Source organism: Caretta caretta, chromosome 9 (genome assembly GCF_965140235.1).
Source record: "Caretta caretta isolate rCarCar2 chromosome 9, rCarCar1.hap1, whole genome shotgun sequence".
Classification (NCBI taxonomy): domain Eukaryota; kingdom Metazoa; phylum Chordata; order Testudines; family Cheloniidae; genus Caretta; species Caretta caretta.
The window spans coordinates 47272316-47289745 of NC_134214.1; the positions used below are offsets into that span (position 1 = coordinate 47272316).

The window sequence follows — 17430 nt, forward strand, 5'->3', positions numbered from 1 at the left end:
CACAATCACTGTCGTCATCTTGTTCAGGTGGTCGGTAGTGTATTCTTAGTGCTATGCTTTTAACTATTCAAGCATGCAATTTCTGTCCATAGAGATTTCTACAGTGTGATTCGTTTAACATTTTTACTATATTTGACTGTATGCTTTCTTTCACATGTAATGCCCTCCCCCAGCAGCACAACCTACTCTGTCTTTCCTGTATATTTTGTACCCTGGGTATTACTGTGTCCAATTGATTATCATTATTTCACCAAGTTTCTGTGATGCCTATTATATCAATAGCCTCATTTAATACCAGTCACTCAAGTTCACACATCTTAGTATTTAGACTTCTAGTATCTGTATACAGGCAATTACAAAATTTGTCAGTATTTAGTTGTCTGCCTTCAAGTGATGTAAATCAATGGGACTCTTTTTCATTTGACTGTTTCTCTTCAATTCCCATTTGTAGTTTATCCACTTCTGTCCTCTCCTCTTTACTAGGATATAGAGAATCCCCTTTAATAAATCCACTAAGGGATGTGTCTGCTCGAACCACATGCTCCTCTGCACCCGTCGGCTTTCTCCCAGCCCTTAGTTTAAAAACTCCTTTATGACCTTTTTAATTTTACATGCCTCTCTGTATATTGGTAATTCAGTCATTTTGATATGTTTTGCAATAACACACGTGATTTGTTCCTCAGGTGCGGCAGCAGCTGCTGTGATGTCCAGCTCTAAAGTAACCACAGTTCTGAGGCCAGCTTCACAGTTGCCAAATGCAGCAACAGCTCAGCCAGCTGTTCAGCACATCATTCATCAACCAATCCAGGCAAGCGGCAATCATGCTGTATTGCAGACACTCTATTACTGTTCATTCAGAGATCTTTCTGACTTGTAGGGGGAATCCACCCAGAATGTAAGATTAGCAGCCTTTATTTACTGGGCTGTTGCCATTGGCAACCATCCCTTCTGTTTTTGTTACTTAGACACCCCAGCCTTATGAAGCTGGCATTGGCAGCATCATTCAGAAAGCTTTACAGGCCTTTTTTTGTAGGCTAACTATGAGCTGGAGATTAGACCTTTAAACTGTCTACAAACTGATTAAATTCTGGAGGAGTCCTAATTTTGAATGTGCGTGAAAACTTTATTTAAGTCCAAAAAGGCCTGGCTTGAGTTTGTGCTGTTACTTTATGCTCAGACTTTTAAATCAGTTTGATCAGGGTGATAGAAGCTAAATACTGGACCAGGAAATCTATATATTTAAAATGAGATGGTGAAGGGGTGCATGCTCATGTGGATGTCTGATTCCATATAATGTTGTGCATATTTTTATAGGTTTCAGAGTAACAGCCGTGTTAGTCTGTATTCGCAAAAAGAAAAGGAGTACTTGTGGCACCTTAGAGACTAACCAATTTAGTTAGTCTCTAAGGTTAGTCTCTAAGGTGCCACAAGTACTCCTTTTCTTTTTGCATATTTTTATAGTTATGTTCAAATGTAACCACATTTGCATAACTGTGTATAGTATAGATAACGTTTGGTAGTCATGAATGGAAAGCATCAAAATAAAAAACATATTTTCTAATAGCATATGGAAGCGCTGAATCATTGGAACAGTTTCCATAATATCTGGTCTTTTAACTGCTTTTGATCATCAACTACCTCTGATGCTTCTGCTCTGAAAACCAGGCCAGAGCTTCTTAGGAGTTCACAAAAGAGTTTTATAGACTGGGAACATCTCCAAGTGCCAGTATTTTATACTGAGATCTAGGAAATTTGGCTTTATCAAAATATTTCCCAGATACTTTCTCATTTGCACCATTGTGACTTACTTTTATTATTCTGTTGTCTTTACAGTCTCGTCCTCCTGTGACGACATCGAGCACCATCCCTCCTGCTGTAATAGCACCAGGTTCCACCACAAGAGCTCAGTCTCCAGTTATTACTACAACAGCAGCACATGCTACGGAATCAATCCTGAGGTAAACACATAAGGAAAGTGTCTTGGGGAACCCCAAGATTCCTGACATTCATATAGACCGCAGGAAGGGGAGCAGAGGAGGCTGATACCCCTGTGAATGTCAGAAATACTGTATAGGAGTTGAAGAGATTTCTCTGCTGAGGTCCAATTGATACAGCACATGAGTGAGTCAGGAGACATGGATTCTTTCCTCTGGTCTGCCAGTGACTTGCTGTGTGACTTTAGGCACATCACTTAACCTTTGTCTGAGTGGGTTCATCTGTAAGACAAGGAAAATAATGCTTACCCATCTTTGTGAAATGCTTGCAGCTCTGTGAAGGAAAAACACTGTAAATGCTAAATATTGTTTTCTTTTCCAAGAGAGATAAACAGCTAAACAGGAGCTCATTGACCAATTTGTTTCCCAAGGAATTGGGTTTACTGGTCTGTCAGGGCAGCACCTGGCTAATTCAGTCGCATCCTCTTCTAGCAGAAGTTGCTGTAGAAAATGGCATATTAGTGTTGGACTATTCAAAATATCTCGTGGGGAGGAGGGTTAGAAATTGCAATTAGCTTGTTTTGCTCATGTTGGTATCTCTAGATACTGAGGAATCTGTGTGTTCCCACCTGTGGAAGATGCAGAATAAGAATTATACAGCAGTCACTTCTGCAAATTGTGTTAACGTGGATTTGATAGTAGTGTAGCCCTCAAAGAAAAGACAAGTGGAGTCTGATGTCCCTACTTGCCAGTATGGGGGGAGACAGTATGCCTTGTTTAACTGTCTGGATATTAAACAAAGGTTGCTTCTCTGAACGTCCTTTCTTTCTTTTCCCAGTCGGCACACTCTGTCTCTCCAGCAGCACCCACCTTCTGCAGCTATTAGTATTCCGCGTCCTGCGCAGCCACGGGACACAGCAACTCGGATCACACTGCCATCTCACCCAGCCATAGGTACACCAAAACAGCAGCTCCACACCATGACTCAGGTAAATCGCATGAGATGAGATCAGTGTAGTTTCTTCCACAGTTCAGGGTGTGAGAAAGTTGTGATTTTTTTTTGGTTCAAAAGTTATGGGCACAGTTGTTCACCTTTGGTTTTGGTGTGATCAGTGCAAGTGGTGTATGGACAAGGGGCAGGTGTATGTGTGGGCAGTCAGCTGTGGGGGGAAAGGGTGTGTGTCGGGAGAAAATCGTGGCCCACAATTGGTTTTTACAGCCTTATCCCATGTTTTTTTTCTTTCTTTGAACCACATCTTGATGACCCAGAGTAAGTGATGAACAGGGTTCAAAGTTAGGCTAGAAACCTGGTGTCCTGTTCTCTGAGGAATAGCTACAATATGATTTTAAAACAAATAAAATGTAAAATGTATCTGTACATTTCTCTTGCTGTGAAACTTTCTTTTCTCTAGAAAACCATTTTTAGTACTGGTACTCCGGTGGCGGCAGCAACCGTGGCACCCATTTTGGCAACCAATACTATTGCCTCAGCAACCACAGCTGGTGAGTATTCACAGCTCAGTAGTGAGAGCATCCCTTCTCCACGATGATGAGAGGTACAAGGGGTGGCAGAACATCTTCGATCTGCAAACAGTCATCAGAGATCCTGTCCCTAGTTAGGATGTGAACCGTTTTTGTTGGCAAGTCCGTGGGGGAGGAAATGCTTAGATAGAAAGTTCCTGGTGCTTGTTCTCTAGTTCTCTCTCTGTGTTTAGGATATGGATATTAGGGTGATGCAGCTGTATAGAAATCTCTAGTGTCACTCTCTGTCTTTCAGGTTCTGTGTCTCATACCCAAGCTCCTACAAGTACAATTGTCACCATGACAATGCCCTCTCACTCTTCCCATGCCACTGCTGTGACCACCTCAAACATCCCAGTTGGTGAGTGATTTCAGCTTCTGATGGAATGGGTGTAATTCAGCTGACATCTCTTTACTCATTCATCCAGAATGGTCTGGGGCAGCTATATATTACTAGCACATTAAACAAGAGAAATAACAAAAAAATCAATCCAAGTTGGGAGAAACAAACCAGTAGATTTAATGAGCCCAAATATATTTTTAAATGATGCAGGGAGAGTTCTGGAAGCACTTGGTTAGTCTAGTTAACTATTGGCCTCCTCACATGAGTCTTTATTCCAAACAAACTTGAGCCTCCTGGAACTCCATACCATGTAGTATGATGTATTGAGGATATACCTACTAAGGGATATAAATGTCTTCCTCAATGAAGGAGTAAATTGATCATGGAGAGTTAAGATTATTCAGGGATTGAGGTCACTTAATTTGATATTGTGTATTTTATATGTCCACTTAGAGCCCAAGGGGCACACATTACAAATGAATAAGAGTTTCCATTCCTTCTCTGATTCTGCCCTGTTAGTGAAATAAAAAGACTTGTTCATTTTCACTGAGGAGAAGAAAGTTTAATCATCTGGATTTCAAACTCTCCTTTTCTGCATCTGCTCTCTTCTTCGTTTTGGCTGTTCGTTGGCTACTTGCTTTTCATTATGCAGCTAAAGTGGTTCCTCAGCAAATCACGCATACTTCTCCTCGAATCCAGTCTGATTATACATCAGAGAGGAGTAATCTCATTCCCATACCTGGACACCGAGCATCTCCAAACCCAGTTGCCATGGAAACAAGAAGTGACAACCGGTAGGTGGGAAAGAATTTTTTAAGTAGAGCTCCTGGCTGCTTCTCTGCTAGAGGCTTATCATATGCATGAATTGACATGATAGCTAACACTTAAGGGTGTCTGAGGTTTCTGAATTTAGCTAGCTGAAAAGGATCTCTAGAATAGTCGAGGCTAGTTGATACTCTTGCTGAGGGAGGTTGCAAAGATTAGAGAGTGGTCTGAGCACTTGGGTTGAAGAGGTGGATGCAAGTTGTAATGATTTGTCTGACACTTGCTGTATCTTATCTGTAGGCAGTCGATGCCAGTCCAGTTCCAGTACTTCTTACCAACGTACCCGCCTTCTGCCTACCCTTTGGCTGCACACACTTATACCCCCATCACCAGCTCTGTGTCCACCATCCGCCAATACCCTGGTAAGGAGTTGCCATGCAAGTGACTTTTAGAGCAGTCTTGGAGTAGCAATAAGTGTATGCTAGGCCTGACTGGTACAAGTGTTCAGTGCAGTTCAGGGTACTGGTTCACAGAGATTCTGCTAAACGAGTTTGGGTGTTTATCCAGACCCAAATCTCTTTGACGGGTCTCCCATCCTCCATATTCTGATAAGCCAATTTAATTTTGTAATATTCCCACTGCTTTTACCTTACAAACATACACAGTTTTGCTGATGAAGTTGTGGGTCCCCATAACTGGGAGTTGTTCTGGCCTAAGATGTCACTAAACTCAGTACAGTAGCCCCTGGGTTATTTATTGTGATATTACTTCAATATGCTGTTCACTGTCCCCCACTTCCAGTTTTCAGTGTGCTGTTACATTTATGTATTGTTAACAATACATAAGTGCATCATGGAAGGTGAGATGCAAAGTGAGAATCTGGAGGCCTTTTATAGCAGGGGTGTTTGACACCTTGAGGAGGCATTTTAGAATGGTGAGATAAGTACATTAGTGGGCTCTTTTTCATGAAATGATCAGTAGTGAAAGTTAACTGTATAAATTAGGGTTCAGGCTTCAGAGTTAACATTTCATTCAGGAGAATGGGGCAGTTCACATCTGTCTGACTATTGATTCAAGCAGCTGCAGACTCAAAAATACAACATTATGTCAGTTCTTGTCATCATGGTTAACATCGCAATCATGAGGGCTACAAATATATCTCTCTTTAAAAAGAAAGCTTATATTTTGGAGCACCATTCTGCATAATGGTTAAATTCCACTGCATTGCGGGTGTTGCATAATGGGTTCGGCTTAAGAACAAACCAGTTCACCCAGTTGTAGTGTAAAGGATTTAGGATTAGAGAAAATTTAAATTAGGCCATATTTTAAAAGCTTTCCACACTTGGATTCTACTCCTCTCTCTTCTTTTGTAAACTATCACAGATATTTTTCTTTTTTAATTTATATTAGTAGGCTCAAAACTTGATCTACTGTTACCAGTTTGCAAGCCTGTGTTTTTAAAATAAATGCTTCAGTGCTATTCTTTTCTTTTTTCAAAAAATGAAAACATTTTGTGTCTTGACACTCAAAGGACTCTTCAATGACATGTCAGTGGCAAAAGTAGAGACCAAACTGTCAGGGGTAGTATACAGACTTCAGTTGCAGGATTCCAACAGCTAATTTTTAAACTTGTGAGTTAAAGAACAACTTGACAGTATTCTTTCAAAAACACAGGCTTTGCTCCCTTCTTCCTGTTGTATCCCACCTTCTAATTGGTGTTGCAATTAAGTTATAATATCTTGTAGCAACAGACAGACATTGTAAATGCAAAATTAAGGCATCTGAATTTATGGCTCTCAGCAGTCTGGAGAGTTAGTTTGTGACAGGAAAAATCTTATTCAAATTCTGTTATCTTCAGCAGTAGCAAGGGGATTGCAGACTGTTAAGCAAATTGCTTCATCTTAAATAAAAATCCAAATAGTGTGTAGAACCCCTCTTTATGCACCATAGGAAAATGAAGTAGTCTATTGGGGTGGAAATAATCAATGTTCATGTTACTGTTCTCAGTTTCAGCTCAGGCCCCCAACTCTGCCATCACAGCTCAGACTGGCGTAGGAGTGGCCTCCACTGTGCACCTCAATCCCATGCAGCTGATGACTGTAGATGCATCTCATGCCCGTCACATCCAGGGGATCCAGCCAGCACCTATCGGTGCACAGGGGATCCAGCCAGCACCTATCGGTGCACAGGGGATCCAGCCAGCACCAATTGGAACACAGGGGATCCACCCAGCTGCACCAATCGGCACACAGGGACTCCAGCCTGCACCAATCAATGCTCAGCAGCCACAAACAGAAACAAAGACTTCAGGTAACTTTAGCCAACCAGGTCCGTGCTATGTATGGGCTCAGTTCAAGGGAGCAACTGAGCCTTGAATTCACCTCCAGCTTCTTGATCAACTGAAGTATTTTAGCTAGTCTAACTCTCTGGAAAGCCACACCCTGATGAGAAATAGTATTTATATAGTACAAACCTTTATAAAGCTACAGTGGTAATACAATAGCAGACATTATATACACTAATATGCACTCTCTCCGTAGATTTGTTTTTGTTCCATTATTTACGAGCCAAAACTACATGATCAGGTTGCAAGTAGATTTTAGTGATTTGGTTTTTTAAGTTAGTATTGGTCTGATGATGTTATGACTAAAGCTGGAAATGCCACTGCAGCTGAAGAACTTAACAGACCTTCTCTGCACGTGGATGACTCTTCTCAGGAATGGCTAGCTGTTCTCACAGGTAGGATACGTTGCCTATAAATTGCCCAAGACATGAAACCCGTTACAGTCACACTTTGAAAAGTGACTGCAAAATACTTTCACCACCTGGACTACCGCAGGAAAATCCCTTATGCGAGGAAAAACGTCAGTCCAGCTATCCTGAAGACTTTCTGAGGAAACGGCATTTAGCATCTCAGAGATCACTCTAGCCTCTCCCAGAGCTGGCTGGCAAGCAAATGTTGTCCAGTATCTACTTCTCACCTGTCTAAATGTCATGAATCAATGGTGAGCTGAGATGGCCAAACACACCTAGCAGAAAATTAGGACACGGCCCTATGAGACAGTGCCTTATTTACAAATAATAGGCATTGCCACAGACATGCAATTCTTATGCATATAGTGATACATTCTTCCCTGGCGAGCTCTGCCCCTTCCATTTCTCTTGGAATGCTAGTCTTACCTATCAACAGTGGTTAGGCAGGTGATGCCTTCCATCTCCCCTAGAGAAGGATGTTATTAAATTGCTTTGTACAGCACTACGCTTCAAAACTAGGAGAGAGCTTGGGGAGCAAGTATATGAATACCTACTTTCCCATCAAGTGTTTCTTTTAATAACTGCTGCTTTTCCCATCTTCTCTTTGTTCTGTTCTGTCTCTTCCTCCTTTACTTTCGTGTCCCTTTTGTCCTTCCCAGCAGTGGTCTTGGCAGACGGAGCCACCATTGTGGCCAATCCTATTAGCAACACATTCAGTGCAGCTCCAGCAGCAACCACAGTGGTACAAACTCACAGCCAGAGCGCCAGCGCCAGTGCACCAGCCCAGGGCTCATCCCCACGCCCAAGCATCCTCCGGAAGAAACCCGCCGCAGATGGGTGAGTAGGACTTGACTTGGCATGTAATGGCTCTTCTGCTTGGGCTAGTCCAGGGGTGCCCAACCTGCAGGCTGTAGACGGCCCACCAGAGCATTTCGTAAGACCTGCGGCCTGCTCCCGTGCAATATGCTAATGACCAAGTCCTTAGCGTTTGGTCATCATGTTCACATCATTGTAGTTTACACAGCGTGTAAATAGACAATACTGTACATAGAAACAACCTATCTAAATAAATACAAAACAAGCTGAACTTAAAATATAAATCAATACAGGTGACTTTAAATCCTATTAAAATATGTAGAATCTGTTTGGCCCACACACAGTTGTGCTTAGGTTGATGGGGCCCTCCTGTGTAATAGTGTTAGGCACCAGTCATCTAGCCCAAATAGAAGAAACATCTGTGCTTCAGTGAGGGTGGAAAATTTAACCAGTGCAGGATGCAAGTAAGATGCCCATCTCTTTGAAATACACACTTCATCCAGGCTACATTTTTGTCTATCCTGTTTTAGAGCAGATGACTGAGTCATACCTGTTGTCACTAATGGGATGGGTAGGACAATTTGACTCCAGCTTGAAATGTGACCTGCAAGGGGAAACTAAATATTTGAGCACTTTCTTTCTGCTTCATGTTTTAAAAAAAAGTTTTTTAAAATTCAGGTTTTGTCTGCCCTGTTCTTACTGGAACACTTTATGGACGAATGGAGAAGGACTAAGATTGTAACACACAAATGACATGAAAGTGAAACCTGCTTAGCAAAGAGAGGAACATAGCTTTAACTTAGACTGTTTAAAACTCCTGCTTAATTCAAATGCTTGAATAAATAGGTAAGGGAAGAACTCTTAGATTCAATAACTCATTGAGGGCTGAACATTTTGCCTTCAACTTTTGAGACTTCCAATGAGTCCTCCAAGACTAGACTTGACATACTTGATATTTAAGGTCAAATGCAAAGTAATGCACATTGGAAAACTTAATCCTAACTATACATATAAAATGATGGGGTTTAGATTAGCTGTTACCATTCAAGAAAGAGATCTTGGAGTCATTGTGGATAGTTCTCTGAAACCATCCACTCAATGTGCAGCAGCAGTCAAAAAAAACAGAATGTTGAGAATCATTAGGAAAGGGATAGATAATAAGACAGAGAAAGATCATATTATCTCTATATAAATCCATGGTACACCCACATCTTGAATACTGCGTGTGGATCTAGTCGCCCCATCTCAAAAAAATATATTGGAATTGGAATAGGTACAGAAAAGGACAACAAAATTTATTAGGGCTATGGAACAGCTTCCACATGAGGAGAGATTATTAATATTGGGACTTTTCAGCTTGGAAAAGAGATGACTAAAGGGGGATATGATCGAGGTCTATAAAATCATACTAGTGTGGAGAAAGTAAATAAGGAAGTGTTATTTACTCCTCATAACACAAAAACTAAGGGTCACCAAATGAAATTAATAGACAGCAGGTTTAAAACAAACAAAAGGAAGTACAGTAGAACCTCAAAGTTGTAAACAGCTTGGGAATGGAGGTTGTTCGTAACTCTGGACAAAACATTATGGTTGTTCTTTCCAAAATTTACAACTGAACATTGACTTAATACAGCTTTGAAACTTTACTATGAAGAAAAAGGCTGCTCTCCCTTTATTTTGTTGTAGTTTACGTTTAACATACTTGCCTTTTTTTTTTTTTTTTTTTTCCTTTTGGGGGTGGGGGGTTGCATACTTCTGGTTCCAAATGAGGTGTGTGATTCACTCATCAGTTTGTAAGTCTTAGCATAGGTCCATCAATTGTTATCAGCCAGGATGGGCAGGGATGAAAAACCATGCTCTTGAAGTGTCCCTAGCCTTCAACTTTTGCCAGAAGCTGGGAATGGGCGACTTGATGATTACCTGTTCTGTTCATTTCCTCTGAAGCACCTGGCATTGGCCACGGTTGGAAGACAGGATACGGGGCTAGGTGGACCATTGGTCTGACCCAATATGGCCGTTCTTAATGTTTTTATAAAACAGAGAAATGTCATGCTTTTTTAAAATATAAATCAAACAAAAAAAAGGGGGCCAGTAGCCCAATTTTCTCTTTCTATGTAGGTCACATTTAAAGATCTGTTGTTTCCTAGAATGGTCTGTGGGTTTTTTTTGTGTGGGGTTGGATAGTCTCAGAATTAAACCTTATGGGAATATTCAAGTATTTTATAGTGATAGACTCTTGTGTTTGCCAGACTCACTAGTTGACCAATATAACATTATGCTGCCCTGTGATAAATGCACATTCAGCCTGCAGAATTCTGCTTCGTAAGCTCATAGCTGAGAGCCCTCTCAGGTCAGGGTGGTTGCTGAGCCTTGGGACAGTAATGGAAGAATGGCTGGCACCACCCAGTGCTGGTAGACAGCCCATTCTACATAGTTGGAGGCTGGTGGTCTCAACACAGTCATGGTGGGCAAGCTGAAAGTAAAATTGTTAAGGATCCTTGGCGCTCTGTGGAGAAGTCCTCAAATTGGGTGAGAGCAGACTGATAGCTTGGACTTACCCTTTCAGGGAAATAAAATATGAAGCCTTGTTTGAAGAAATACTAGAAGCGAATCCTGTTTATCTGCTCACAAGTTTATTAATCCATCACCACCTTAGGAGTGCAATGCAACTAGCACAGGAAGACAAAACCTATTCCACTTGTGGCAGCAAGAGATACAGTCTTTCTTCTGCCTTCATTGGCGTTCAGGTTTCTAAGGGCAACGTACCTGAGCGGCAGCAGTTCCAAGCTTATCTGTGTCTTCCAGACTGGCAGTCCGGAAAAGTCTGATCCCCCCTCAGCCTTCTGAAGTAGCTAGCACCCGTGTGGAGAGCTCTATGCGGAGCACATCTGGATCACCCAGACCTGCTGGGTAAGGATTTCAGACAGCAAATTCTGCATGACAGCACGTCCTGTATAATGGATCAAAGCCAACTGAATTTAGGTTAAGGAGAGAAGGGTGTGTCAAAGATGTCATGTAAACATGACACAAATTCAATGTGAAGTAAAATAGAAACATAAAGGAATGATTGTATTACACCAGAGTTGTATTTTTAACTACTGTAATTGTTCTGTAATTGGCACAAGATCCTAATCCCTTAAAACAGGGGTGACCAACCTGTGGCTCCGGAGCCACATGCAGCTCTTCAGAAGTTAATATGCGGCTCCTTGTATAGGCAGCGACTCTGGGGCTGGAGCCACAGGCGTCAACTTTCCAATGGGCCAGGTGGTGCTCACTGCTCAACCCCTGGCTCTGTCACAGGCCCTGCCCCCACTCCACCCCTTCCTGCCCCCTCCCCTGAGCCTGCCATGCCCTCGCTCCTCCCCCTCCCGCCCCCAGAACCTCATGCACCTGAAACAGCTGATCAGGAGGTGCGGGGAGGGAGGGGGAGGTGCTGATTGGCGGGGCTGCTGACATATTACTGTGGCTCTTTGCAGTGTACGTTGGTAAAATCTGGGTCCTTCTCAGGCTCAGGTTGGCCACCCCTGCCTTAAAAGATCTCATTATCAGATCAGTATCTTATTGCATTTACCCTTTTAGAGCACTGCGAGTTAATTATTTTAAGATGGATTGTTTCATCAAATGTTTATTTAAAAGGAAGGGCTTCATAATATTTCTGTTTGGGTTTGATGAATAGAAAATTCATTCTTCACAGATACTAAAGTGTTTTCCATTTGGCTAGCCAGATAAGTATCTGTTAGCTCCCTGCTGAAGGGAGCTGACTAGTGTTGGTATCATTATGCTTATAGAAGACAGGCTCAGCAATCACCACTGATAATGCACAACGAAAAAAATTCCTGGCATTCTGTCTAAAAGTAAAGCAAAGGTCTGAGAGCTCGTAGTTCACAATGCCTGGAAATGAATGCTGCAGAGGGTTCAGAGAGAACCGCCTTGCCAATTTCATGATCAAGATCAGAGAAGAACCTGTATCACCTCTTTCCATCACCTCCCCTGCCATAGATTTTTTTTTTTTTTTTTTTTAATTTAGACCTAGTCATGAGTTTGCTAAATATATATCAATGGCTATTAGCAGGGATGGTATCCCTAGCCTCTGTTTGTCAGAAGCTGGGAATGGGCGACAGGGGATGGATCACTTCATGATTACCTCTTCTGTTCATTCCCTCCGGGGCACCTGGCATTGGCCACTGTCAGAAGACAGGATACTGAGCTATATGGACCTTTGGTCTGACCCAGTATAGCCATTCTTATGTTCTTATATTACGGGAAGGAGAATGATACCAAAACCTATCTTACTTCTAAGAAAGAGCTCTTGGTGAAATAGCACAAGAAATCAATCTCCTGATCACTTGTGAGATCAGTGTAAACTATCTGGCTGTCACTGAGTTAGGGATGAACATTGTGAGGTAAACATTCCACAAAGTATTCCACATTACTGAGGTAAACATCATGTACTGGGGCAGAAAAAAAATGGGTTTTCTGAAGGAGCTAGCTCCAAAGCCCAGTTCATTAACTTTACAGGCCTTGTCTGCGGTAGAAAGTCATGGCAGCAGCACTTAAGATGTTGAGTGGATAAACTAATACTAGTTTTTATGTTTTAGTGCCAAGCCTAAACCAGAAATCCATGTCTCTATGGCTACTCCAGTCACTGTGTCTGTGGAGGCAGTGTCCAATCAAACCAGCGAGCAGCCCACCATTGCAGTCCCACCTACCTCTCAGCAGCCTCCATCTGCCATTCCAACAATTATTGCAGCAGCTAGTCCACCTTCTCAGCCGACAGCACCTCTGTCAACCATTCCAGGAGCAGTTTCAGCTGCTCCAGCCACTTCGAACACAATTATAGCTGCTCCTCCACCTCCATCCACTATGAGTGGGGCCCTCTCCACAGTATTGGGACCCCCAGCACCAGAGATAAAAATCAAAGAGGAAGTGGAACCTATGGACATAATGCGACCAGTCTCAGGTAGGCTTCTGATTAAAGTAACTGCAGTCACTCCTTTTTTGGGGAGTGATGGTAAGGGCTTCACCAAAGCCAACCTGAAACTCCCTTGGACAGTGGTACAGCATGCCAATCATATGGTTGCTGTCAGAGTAATTTTAAATAATTCCTAAAGATTATCTTGTTCCTGTTTTTGTTTCAGTGTAAGTCCAGAGTCTACAAACTTGTTTGAATCTTGTTTTCAGTGACATGAATGGGTATGAAGTTCTGATGTCCCAGTGACAACTGGAATGGAAAATGAGTCCTGTTGATCCCTAAGCAAGGAATCTTTCTAGATAAATGGGTTTGAGATCAGTTTTAGTCATAGCAGGGGAGAGCATTGTAATGCCAGTGACTATGAACTGTCCATCTTAAATGTAAGAGTTTGCAGAGCAGCCACTGAACCCTTCCATTTAAAAGTTGAGCCTAGTTCCTTGGATTTTCTTGTACAATTGTTTGGCTACCCCATATGTCTGGGGAGGATGTGAGACTGAGGTAGCAGCAGAGCAGTAAAATCCGACTTCAATCATACAAAACTGATATAAAAACCCTTAAACATAGATTTCTTCCTTCACCATGCAAATAACATTAAAGTTCCTTTTCCTTGGACAGCTAGTACGTTCTGTTCATTACCTCTTCTTTCCCCCAGTGACATGAAATTGTTTTCAGGATAGGTATCACCCTGACGGCACTTAGATAGTATTAGCTTGTCACTTTCACACTAGCTGACATAAAGTTGCTCTCTCTTTGTGGCTGTCAGGCTCTTAAACATTTCTCTTCCTGTTTCTATCTTAGCAGTTCCTCCGTTGACTACAAATACCATGTCTCCATCTCTTGCATTGCTGGCCAACAACCTTTCCATGCCCCCGAACGACTTGCCACCTGGTGCCTCCCCAAGGAAAAAACCCCGGAAGCAGCAGCATGTAATCTCCACAGAGGAAGGCGACATGATGGAGACTAATAGCACTGATGATGAGAAATCCACTGCCAAAAGTCTGCTGGTGAAAGCAGAGAAGCGCAAGTCTCCTCCAAAAGAGTACATAGGTAATGGCGTCTCTGATGGTAACTGCTTTCTCTGCTCAAATATCTGCTCTTCTCTTTTCCACCAAATTAGAGTCCTTTGTTCCCTGCCTCTACAATAATGAGACTTCTGTTAAACAAGAAACCTGAGCTATGAATCAATAGTTAGCCCTTCCATTGTGGTTTTCAAAATGTCTGTTTCTCACATGCTCCATCTCAGTTTCACCACCTGTAAAATGTTAAGTGACTCATTCAATCCCAGGGGGAATTGGCACCTGAGCTGCTTCCTGGTCTTCTGCTTAAATCACTGGATTATGCCAGTCTCTTCTAGTTGAAACTGCAGACATTCTTTAACAGGTCACAATTGTTTCTCTTGGCTCTTTCTTAGATGAAGAAGGTGTCAGGTACGTCCCTGTGCGTCCAAGACCCCCTATCACACTGCTCCGTCACTATCGCAACCCCTGGAAAGCTGCCTATCACCACTTTCAGAGATACAGTGATGTCAGAGTGAAAGGTCAGTTTACTTTTTATGGAATTTCCTGTTGCCCATGCATAATGCTGGGAACAGTTGTCTTTTGAGTGGTTGTAGTCATATAGACAAAGGAGTTAAGTAACTGTAGTGTGGCAAATAGAACTTGTTTCCTGTTCAGATATGTTCATCTTGTGAACTAAAGGAAAACTTCTACTAGCTAGCAATGATGCTATCTCTTGTCAGACCTCCTGACAGTAGAGGGAGGCAGTCACACTTAAACAGGCCTGACCTTCCACCCACCAGAGGGAAGTAATACACACCAAGAGTAACCAGCATATTATACTTCTGGGGAAATTCTGCGCCACTGCGCATGCGCAGAATATATGTCCCCACAGATTTCTTTGCTTCCCTGCAGAGCAATAGCTTTCTGACAGGGAAGCAAAGGGAATCCACAAGAGCAGTCATACGACCCTACCCAGCTAGCAGAGAGGTAAATCACTGTGGGGCAGGGGGAGGGACTGGGGAAGACCCAGCTGGTGGCTCCTACCCTGCACCTGGCTCAGCTCCTAGTCCCAGCTGGGCTGGGGAGGATGGGACTTCCTCTTTCCCTGCATGGCATCTAGGGCCATGTCAGACCCACTCCAGAGTTCTCCCTTGGCTATAGGAAGCTTTTCAAACTCTCCTCCCCCCACTTCCTGCACCCATTGTACCTCAGCTGAAGGGGGAGGGATCACTGTACAGGGAGCTGCTCCCCCATCTGCCCAATCCCCATGCATCCAGACCCTCCTGCTGAGCCTCACTACACCCCTGCACCCAGAACCTCCCTGACAAACCTCACTCCCCCTGCACCTGGACCACCCCAACGAGCCACCCGCACCAAGATTCCCACCCTTCCGATCCCCAACCTGCTGCACCTGGATCCCCACCCCATTGAGCCCCCCACATCCACACCCCCTGTTGCTGAGCCCCAACCACCTTCACCTGGTTTCCCCTGCAGAGTCCTATTACCATTGCACCCAGAACCCCCCAACAAGCCCCTGTGCATTTAGATCCCCCCGTGCCTGGATCGCCCATTGAGCCACCTGCACCCAGATTGCCCCACACAGAACCCTTTCAACCCACACCTGGATCTCCCCACACTAAGCCCTTCCACACTTGGATCCTGCCTTGCTGAGCCTGCCTGCCCACAGCTGGTGCACCTGGCACAGAGGGGCAGGACCCTAGGGTGTTTCTGGGGCAGGCCTGGTCCTTGCACTGTGTCAGGGTTGGATGCAGCCTCACCACTGAGTCCGTGTCCTGGGGGGAGCTACACAGTGATCTCCCACCTCTGTGCAGCCAGTGGCCTGTGCTCCCCAATGCCATGCTGGAGCCTCCACATTTATTTGACAAATAAAATTTGCAGAATTTTAAAATATTTTTTGGCGCAGAATGCCCTTAGGAGTAATATTACAAATGATAAAAAACTGTTTTGGCATGTGTCTGTTGAACAATATGTTCTGTCAGCAACAGGAGAAACCTACTACTGAAAATCTGCTAAAAGTAGATGTACACTGCAGCATTCTGACATGCATGCTTTGCAGATCAGCAAATAAACATGCAGAGTTAAAGGAAAACTACCGTACTCCTGGTTTCAGAATAACTAGACTTGTCAACTGACCAATGTTTCCGTTTTTAGCATCTATCTCTAACCTTAGGGAACTAGAGACTGACTATCCAAGGGATTTTGAGGCCAGTGTATATCTGATTATGTTTGTAGCTGCTGTATAAGCACGTCCATAAGAGGAGCAGACTTGTACCTGTGGATAGGTGTGAGACAAATCTTCAGTCTCCACACAGATCTTTGAGGTCTGCAGTTTCAAGACAGGAAAAATCAACACTGAATTTTTTCCTCTCTCTCTGTATGTCTGTCCAGATGTGCAGCCCCTCCACAGGGAGGCAGGAGAAGTTTGCATTGAATGGGTGGACTGAGGTTTGGGCCTTGGGGTGTGTGCTGAGGAGCCTGGGGCACAGAGGGACTCAGACAGCGGCGGGAGTGAGGAAAGGTGGTGGGGTAGGCACTCATCTTGGCCTGGGAGATGGCAGGCTGAGGAAGCAGCACAGTCTGGGCAGGCACCCAGAGCAGTTGTCTGTCCAGCTCCCTCCCCTGGCTGCTGCTTTTACACAACTGGCTCCTGCCCTGAAGAGAAAACAGTCTTCCCCCAGCCCCAGAATTATGATTCTGCCCCTTCCCCACTCCAGCTGCCTCCTCTCCCAAGCGCTGAGGGAGTTGGACCAGAGGAGGAGCAGGGCTGGGCTGCCCTGTCTTCTCCTCTGCAGGTACAGAGGAAATGTTGTAGAGGCAGAAACATAGACCAGCCTCCACGCTATGTCCATAGTGGGAGCACTAACCCTTACTATTGTCCCGTCACCCCTCCCCCCCCCCCATCCGGTTCTGCTGCCCCTACCTCTACGTATGTGTGAGATCTTGAGATATCTGGTACCTGAGTGAATATTGCTGTCCTGACCAACTGACCTGTGTTCAGTTCTTACTGGAGCATGTGAGGGGAAAAAAATCTTACAGTATCATAACTGTCCTTTGTTTCTACGTTAGACACATCAAGTTTGTGTTCTTTGGTTTTAGAAGAGAAGAAGGCTATGCTGCAGGAGATTGCCAATCAGAAAGGAGTATCCTGCCGTGCGCAAGGTTGGAAAGTCCATCTCTGCGCAGCACAGTTACTGCAGTTGGTAAGTGAATGGGGCTTACCAGTTGAGCGTCCTACAACATGGAGAAAGTAGGAGTACTCCTAGATGAACATTAGCTCTTTTGAAAGCATCACGAATTAGAAAAACA

At 43.7% G+C, this 17430-nt stretch overlaps 1 protein-coding gene across 13 annotated transcripts in view; it reads left to right on the forward strand.

Annotated features, from left to right (window-relative positions):
* Positions 1 to 17430, forward strand: part of SAP130 (Sin3A associated protein 130) — a 36375-nt gene that overhangs the window by 16997 nt on the left and 1948 nt on the right. For 4 of the 13 annotated variants that reach the window (XM_048865209.2, XM_075132245.1, XM_048865204.2 and 1 more), the window contains exons 6-19: positions 684 to 808; positions 1834 to 1958; positions 2773 to 2923; positions 3347 to 3437; positions 3712 to 3816; positions 4451 to 4592; positions 4864 to 4985; positions 6571 to 6873; positions 7977 to 8154; positions 10939 to 11043; positions 12732 to 13093; positions 13904 to 14152; positions 14517 to 14642; positions 17221 to 17324. In XM_048865209.2, the coding sequence (XP_048721166.1) occupies positions 684 to 808; positions 1834 to 1958; positions 2773 to 2923; positions 3347 to 3437; positions 3712 to 3816; positions 4451 to 4592; positions 4864 to 4985; positions 6571 to 6873; positions 7977 to 8154; positions 10939 to 11043; positions 12732 to 13093; positions 13904 to 14152; positions 14517 to 14642; positions 17221 to 17324 (2288 nt within the window). The remainder of the gene's footprint in view (positions 1 to 683; positions 809 to 1833; positions 1959 to 2772; positions 2924 to 3346; positions 3438 to 3711; positions 3817 to 4450; positions 4593 to 4863; positions 4986 to 6570; positions 6874 to 7976; positions 8155 to 10938; positions 11044 to 12731; positions 13094 to 13903; positions 14153 to 14516; positions 14643 to 17220; positions 17325 to 17430) is intronic. The other 9 variants (XM_075132246.1, XM_075132248.1, XM_075132249.1 and 6 more) reach the window with 6 other exon arrangements.